The sequence below is a fragment of the Sceloporus occidentalis genome, unplaced genomic scaffold (genome assembly GCF_023333645.1).
Source record: "Sceloporus occidentalis isolate IW3139 unplaced genomic scaffold, rSceOcc1.0.p SCAF_76, whole genome shotgun sequence".
Taxonomy (NCBI): domain Eukaryota; kingdom Metazoa; phylum Chordata; class Lepidosauria; order Squamata; family Phrynosomatidae; genus Sceloporus; species Sceloporus occidentalis.
Window position 1 is genome coordinate 5,016,376 of NW_028317056.1, and position 8,377 is coordinate 5,024,752.

Genomic DNA, 8,377 nt, shown 5'->3' on the forward strand with positions numbered 1-8,377 from the left:
AACCAATTCATGTTTTAAGCCTCATGTGTGGACCTATATATATATATATATATATATATATATATAAAGTTAACCTCAACCAATGCGTTTCACAGAGCTTGCGCAACAATTATATAGAAGGCTATCAATCAGCGAGGCCAAACATCGCAATACGAAAGGACCTTAAAATATATAGACAGACAGAGGAAGTGTGATAGAAACATGTAAATCCTTAAAGCGAATCAACATGAAAAAGGAGGATATTTAAAAGCAGAGAAACTAACACCAGAGAGTAGTCGATGCACGGAATAGCCTTCCAGTAGAGGTGGCAGCGGTTTAGAGGTTTAAGCATGCATGGGATAGGCATCAGGCTATCCTAGATGTATGATAAGGCCGGAGACTATGGAAAGAATTCAGAATATTAAATGGGCGGTGTTGTATAAACGGGAAAATACAGGTATATCAATAAAAAAGAAGTAATATTTTTGTAATCGGCATAGTCTGTAACACTGTACAGCGCGGTGGCATATGCTGGTGCTATTAATAAATGATAGTACTGTTCATTTATAGAAACAAATTTTTCCGTTAAATTCCAATAAAATATGGGAAAAAAAATCTATTATAAAGCTGCTTTTTTAATTTTATTAATAAGTAAAGTTTAAAAGGCCAATATCCAAACTGCCATTAATTGGTTAATATCAACACTACAATCCGCATCATCCGATGGCTGGCTGAGTGTGATGGGAGTGTTTGCAGTCTTTTGCTGAGGGTGATGGGTAGTTGTGTTGGTCAGGGGGTGAAGTATTGTGACAATGTAGCCAGGCTGTTACAAAGTGAACGCGGCTCCTTTAAGAGGCAGCTGTCAGCGTGCTCGCTCCCGCACTTGCCGGCTTGGCCCGCGGGCGCGTTCTCGTCTCTCCCTCGTTGTCCTCGCCATGATCTGCCTGGTGCTGACCATCTTCGCCCACATCTTTCCGACAGGTGAGAGCCCCCCGCGGCGACCCCCCCAGTATAGGCGCAATGAGGGGGAGTCCCCTATCCGTGATGATTATAGCGGCCATTTAAAGGGACACACCCGGAGGGGCAATGCGGAGGCTGGGGTACCCTGACCCCTAATACCGGGGTATAGTGAATGCAGAGAGCGCGGGCAGTGACACCGCAGTACGGGGCATCCTATAAACACTTATTGGGGTAGAATAACCCCCCCCCCGCCTTTCGGGAGCACCGAGATGCCTCACCCATATCCCGCGCATTCATCATCGGTCACCATACCAACAGAGTGGTCTGGTTTAGGAGGACCCACCCCTCCTTGGGACCCTCTCTCTCCTCCCCTGATGCCCCTCTCTCCTCACCTTATGCCCCTCTTTTCTGGGAGCTCGGAATGTTTGCCGGGTATGGGGGTATCGCAGGGTTCTACAGCCCAAAAATTTGCAGTAATTTATGTAAAAACAGCAGCAGATTAAATGCTTTGCTCTGTTATATATGTTGTACTTTACTGAGAGGGTGGTAGATCAATGTCACTGCATCCCAGCAGGAGTGGTAGAGGCTGATACAGTAAAATAGTTTGTGGGTCCCCGTCCCTTCTCGTTCTCCGCTGGCTTGCGGATCGCAGGGACCATCTGAGTTTCGGATTTGTTGCTGTTCATTGGTAACCAAATGTTCCTTTTGTTGCTATGGTGACGTCTTCACTTTCACCATTTGGCCTCATAACCTCTTTCAGTGACCGGCCAGGCATCCCGTCCATGAGTTTTGAGGATGTCTCTTTGTCGCCGTGTCCTTTACGTGTCTCTCTTCATTCTCGCCCCAGCCTGGACCGGCGTTAACGAGCGGACCTTCCTGGCCATCAAGCCCGATGGGTATCAGCGGCGTCTGGTTGGCGAGATCATCCGTCGCTTCGAGAGGAAGGGATTCCGACTGGTCGCCATGAAGATGATGCAGGTCGGTGACCGTCCCTTTAAGGCAAACGATCCTCAGACTGCTGTGTTTTGTCCCTGCTGTTGCTCCGTAGAATATTTATACGCAGCCAGAGGTGGTCCTCTAAAACTGGGCGTCAGATGCTTAGTTGTCTTGTAAGGGGTAGTAGATAAGTGGAACAGCCACCAGCAGAAGTGGTAGAGGCAAACACAAGGGATTTAAACATGAATGGGATCAGCATATGGCTCCTGAATCAGGACCAACGACCGAATGGGTCTGGTCTGCGGGCAAGAGGAAGGACCAGGTGCTTACGGAGCGCCCACCGCTGAAAGCCGCCTAATGACTGAGAGCTTAATGGAATTTCACACAAAAGCTGTTTCCCTCGTAAAAGGTTTTAGTGGTTTTGTTAGGAAGCGAATCCTAAAATCCTCCTTTTTCAGTCGGGCGGCGGATTAAACCCGGCTCTGCTGCAGCTGGAAGGGTTACGATCAGGTAACAGGCCTTTGTTCATGGATCTCATTGTTATGGCTGCAGAAATAATATGTACCAGGGCAGTTTGGGGGCAGATAGTAACCAAGGGGGGTTAATAAAAAAGACAAAAGCCCCTAAATTTGCCAACACCGCCTTATTAGTAGTAGTTTAGTAGCTCTGTCTCTGTATTGTATTGCGATACTTTGGGAGGGGATTCTATAGTTTTACTGCTCTTACTGTAAAAAGACCATAAAACTAGACAAACACCCCGACTCCTTATCTATAATACTGCCTGAGGTAAACAACTGAATTGCTCGGTATCAATCACCCAGCTGGACACTCAATGACTAATGAAAGTCTATGTAGGAAGGGACTTCATAAGCATTGCCATAAAGCATCAGCTTAGTGTGGTGTTTGAGCCGGGAAAGTCGCCCAAAATATCATGACTGACAACAATGGCGGCTCCAGGTCTGCAGATAAAGGGAGTTTATTGGAACAAAATTAGATAAAACCAGCTTTTTGTTAATGCCGACCGACATTACTGTATACAGCACTGGAGGGGGTATATTACTGTATACAGTACTGGAGAGGGTATATTACTGTATACAGCACTGGAGGGGGTATATTACTGTATACAGCACTGGAGGGGGTATATTACTGTATACAGCACTGGAGAGGGTATATTACTGTATACAGCACTGGAGGGGGTATATTACTGTATACAGCACTGGAGAGGGTATATTACTGTATACAGCACTGGAGAGGGTATATTACTGTATACAGCACTGGAGAGGGTATATTACTGTATACAGCACTGGAGGGGGTATATTACTGTATACAGCACTGGAGGGGGTATATTACTGTATACAGCACTGGAGGGGGTATATTACTGTATACAGCCCTGGAGGGGGTATATTACTGTATACAGCACTGGAGGGGGTATATTACTGTATACAGCACTGGAGGGGGTATATTACTGTATACAGCCCTGGAGGGGGTATATTACTGTATACAGCGCTGGAGGGGGTATATTACTGTATACAGCGCTGGAGGGGGTATATTACTGTATACAGTGTTGGGGGGTATATTACTGTATACAGTACTGGAGGGGGTATATTACTGTATACAGCACTGGAGGGGGTATATTACTGTATACAGTGCTGGGGGGTATATTGCCACATCGTGGTTATGCTAAAAGACTGTTTGCCAATGGGGGTTGGGTATGTGTTTATTGTACAGCCATTGTAGACCCCCAGAGGGTACTTATTCACATTGTCTGTATCTTCTCTATTAATAATTTGTATTTTTTTTCTGTGCACAGGCCTCGGAGGGACTGCTGAAAGAACATTACATCGCACTACGGGACAGGCCTTTCTACAACCGCCTTGTCAAGTACATGGGATCAGGCCCTGTAGTTGCTATGGTAATTGCGACTTTTATTTACCCCAAAATATCATACGAGACGATTGCAACTGAAGCTTGAGGAGTGCCATTATGTTAACGGGGACTATGGCCGCTGTTTGGGGAGGATGAACACGCCTGTAAAGGCCTCTTGTAACCAATAAAACATTTTGACTTCTACATTTTTGGGGTAGAATTTCCCTTATGGGTATTTTTTAGCCCCTCCCCCAATGTTAATTTTTTTTTTTTTTTTTTTTTTAATGCATCGGTGAAGCTTTTGTCCCAGTGCGTAACATTTTGTTTGCCTTTAGGTTTGGCAGGGACTGGATGTGGTAAAGACGGCCCGCGTCATGTTGGGAGAGACCAACCCTGCGGACTCCCTTCCGGGCACCATCCGCGGGGATTTCTGTGTGGACGTCAGCAGGTGAGGCTTTAAAACTGCTCGTCGTAATGACGCGAAAGGTAGATCGGTTTTCTTTAAATCCTGAAGCTTTATTTAAAATGGACATTTCCTACTCGTCGTACACGGTGCCTTGCTATTCGTTTGACTTTTACCGTTTAACCCCTGCAGCTTTTATTGTAACCCGGCTTTTTTTTCCGTTCAGGAATGTAATACACGGCAGCGATTCCGCGGACAGCGCCCAACGCGAAATCTCTCTGTGGTTCCGGCCGGAGGAGCTCGTCTGCTGGCAGCACAACGAAGAGAGCTGGATTTACGAGTGATGGACGAGCCGCCGTAAAGCAATGGGACTGCTGGGACGTCACTGTAGGATTTAAATTCGCTCCATTAGAGCTCTTAAGGCACTTAGTTTACATGGTGTGGGGGGTATTGGGGACCTATGAGATGTATATGTGGTTAGGGGTTAAAGCACCGTCCAGGAGGGGGCAGATCCAATTTACCCCGTATCCGACTCACTCCAAGCAAACAACGTTTCCGCTTATTCTGATCGTAGCCCACTGGGATCGACATAAAAAAGGCAATTACGGTGGAAAGTTCTTAATCTGGAGGAGCCATGGGAACGTTCTGTTAGTTTCCATGACAACTGCTCCACATTTAAAACCTTGCCCTAGATTTGTCTTTAAAAAAAAAAAAAAATGTCCCACAATGTTATGATCATCCGGACCCAACTGGAAGCAGAATATATATATTTTCTCTTTCTAGTCTTTTGTGCTGTTTTAACCCTTTCAGTGCAAGTACAGTACAGGTTAGAATACTGATCAGTGATCAAACAAGTAAGCATGTGAGATGTTCCTGGCAGCGTGTGGGGTCCATCGATACTCGCGCAAATACGCATCAGTCCCAGCGGATGCACCTTTTTATTAGATTCTTACTCGTAGGAATACAGTCGGATATGAAGGAATTAAAGGGGTGAAATTAAGAAATTGCTGTTCTCTGGAGCCTTATGCATTTTTCTTTTTCTAACTAAAAAAAAAATTATTGCACTGAGACTCTTTGTTTTAGCTCCAAGATTCTTGTGTTAAGTAGCGTGTATATGTGACTGGGAGCTCTCCTGGGTTACTTTCCTCCGCTTCTGGGCAGGGGAGCGGTATTTGGCCCGCTTGGGACTGGTGCCAGCCCTGCATTCACAGGTAGCCTCACATCCTCATGAAATCCAACCCCCCCCCCCCCCGAAGAGGGAGAGCACAGGTAGCCCACGCTGGCAAAGTTCCCAGGTAGGCAGATAAGGTGGGGAAAGGGATTTGGGTCCCAATAGAGCTACCTTTAGCAAAGCGGCCACAGCTATGTAGCCGTCCCTAGAAAAAAAATATACCAGTGTCACTAAGACCAGCGCTGCGTGCATTCTACCTTAAATAATGTCTCCTATTGATTCATTTATTTTCCTCCTCATCTCCATCATCACACAAATTCTAACTACAGCAGATATAATATACAGATACAGTGTATACACTGCCATTCAGTTCAAAGTTTGGGGTCACTGAGCTGTTTTCATGGAAAACAAGGACATTTCTGGCTGTAACATAATCGCAAAAGGGCTTTCTGACGTAAATTAGGCTTTTAAACTTAAACTTGGATCAGCGAACACAACGTGCCATTGGAACACAGGAGTGATGGGAGTGATAAAGGGCCATTGGAACACAGGAGTGATGGGAGTGATAAAGGGCCATTGGAACCCAGGAGTGATGGGAGTGATAAAGGGCCATTGGAACCCAGGAGTGATGGGAGTGATAAAGGCCTCTGTACACATATGAAGAGATTCCATTAAAAATCAGCCGTTTCCAGCTACAATAGTCATTTACAACATTAACCCCGTCGGCGCTGGATTTCTGAAACAAGGAAATTTCTTAGTCATCTCAAACTTTTGAATGGTAGAGTGTGTGTATATATATATAAATATATATATAATGTGTATATATATAAAAGGATATTTAATTTAAATACCATCCCTAGAAATGCGTAAAAAACTTCTACACCTATGTCACACGAGCACATGCGTTGCCGACCGCTCACTCCTTTGCGTCCACCGCCGTACTTTAACCAAGAAATACCCACAGCTCCTTGTAATACATTTATTACGTACATTACAATTACATAGTGTTCATGTCACAAGGGGGGAGCGAGAAAGCAGAGAGGGTATTATTCACACAGCTGTCTTTACATAATGCCACCGTTAAAACCAGAAAGACGTACGACACACCGCGGAGTTTACAAGCTTTGAAGAGACGCTGGGCGGTATTTGTCAAGAAGGTCCGCTTTGGGGCAAAGTTCTCAAAGTGGAGCAATCTCCATGGTAACCAATGGAACGTTTCCGCGGATGGGTTCTACGCTTAGAACGTTGCGCCAGAAAAGGGTTCTTTCCAAATACTGCCCACGGAATAAGCCCTTGTGACACACACAGGGAGTCTTTACATACTTAACTGCCATAGGAAGAATAAGCCATTGGAGCCAAGCTGTTTCCATTGTTTTTGGCCTGTAAGAATGTGCTTTTATTATAACCCCTGACCTCCCAGGGGGGGCTGCAAACGCGTCGGTCCAAGGCTGCTGCGGCAGAACAGGAGTTAAGGATTAAACATGCATTTTTTTTAATTTTTTATGTAAAATAGTATTTCTAGATTAAATCAGTGCCTTAATAATTACATTAACAATCTTATAATGCAGGTTATTTAAAAGCCTTTGCTGCCTTTTCTTTAGCAGGAACCACGTGAATAAATTTAAGGATTTCGAAGGTTCTTTATGGTTTAGTAGCCTTTGTACTGCAAAGCTCATGCGTTAAAAAAAAAAATCCGTTTTGATTTTGCGGCGAACGATGAAAAATAGGACAAAAGTTTCCTGTATTAAATGTTTAACCCCTCCACAGCCGGTAAACCCAGCAACCCGCAAGCGCAAAGCCAGCCCTCTTCTTATCATAAGTAATTATTTAATAGTTAATAATGACCTATTGAATGCATAGTATAAGCTTACATTTTCTGCTTTTAAAGAAGTAAATTTTATTAGCGAAAATGCCAATACTGTTAGAATATGGCAGCAGAGTGGGGTTTCATATATACTGAAAAATATGTTTATAGTCCTTTATACTATTAGCTAATTTTATCCCATAATTTGTTAAGGGTACAGGACCCCCAAAGCTAATTTCATGAATTATTAAATTAGTAATTTGGGGGACCAAAGGGAAAAGATTCATGCGGCATTTACAGTGAAGACCCCTCGTTTTCTGTAGGCAATGATTTGAAGGCACCTTGCCTTATACATTTTTATAAAGCCCCCTGATTGATCAAATAATCTGGTCACCCCAGACATCAGACGTTAATCATCACTTTAATCATTGTAATAACAGGATAAATGGCAGTTACCCCACAGTGCGGTGTTATAGGAAGCCTCCTATCTTTGAGGGCTGAATGTAGATCCCTGGTGCCTCTAGGCACATAGAGGGAATTCAGTGCTTTGAAGAAATGATGTCCGCGGGGGGAACGTCAATAATATTGAGTGGGGTTCTAATGGGTACAGGTGATCACCATTAATCCGCACTCTGGTCCTGAATGAGGAGAGGACAGAATTCGTATCTACAGGGATATACCAAGATTGGGATTAACTAATAGGCCAATTGGTTTATTGCCTACAGGCACGTGTCTCGATCTGGTCATGATGTCATGATGGTGGGATTCATACCCTGCTGGCCAGATGTCCCAACTATTGCCATCTAGTGAATGTGGAGACACAATGCCTGTATTATGGCGAATTAAGATTTGACCATGCACGGTGTGCAGAGTAGAATGCCACAACTGGCAACATGATGCCACAGAAGGTTGGCAATTATATTATTGCCCATGGAGATATGGTGGGCTATGGGCTATGAGTGCTCCATGCAGCTCTCCGTTGATAGGAATTGGGTGAATCTGTGCCTGGACTGGGTTTAACTAACTTAATTTCCAGGAAAAAAATCAGGGCTTTGTCTTTCCCCAGTGACGTTGAAGGTGTTAGATTGCTTAGGTTATCGCTGTGACCTCTGGCACCGGTTCTTCATTACAAGAAGCATAAAGAGATGTCATTCGAGTGACAGACAGAGCCGGAGTGCGGAGAGTCTTCAGGCTATCTTGTGAGTTTGCTGAGCTCCAAAGTCAAGGGCAACGCAGGGAAGGTCGGGAGCCACCGGTA

At 44.6% G+C, this 8,377-nt stretch overlaps 1 protein-coding gene across 1 annotated transcript; it reads left to right on the top strand.

Annotated features, from left to right (window-relative positions):
* The first annotated feature begins 914 nt into the window (after positions 1–914).
* Positions 915–4,488, top strand: NME3 (NME/NM23 nucleoside diphosphate kinase 3). Its single transcript, XM_089494938.1, has 5 exons — positions 915–960; positions 1,787–1,917; positions 3,686–3,787; positions 4,077–4,189; positions 4,371–4,488. The coding sequence occupies exons 1-5, from the start codon at positions 915–917 to the stop codon at positions 4,486–4,488; spliced, it is 510 nt and encodes a 169-aa protein (XP_089351064.1).
* The last annotated feature ends 3,889 nt before the right edge of the window (positions 4,489–8,377 follow it).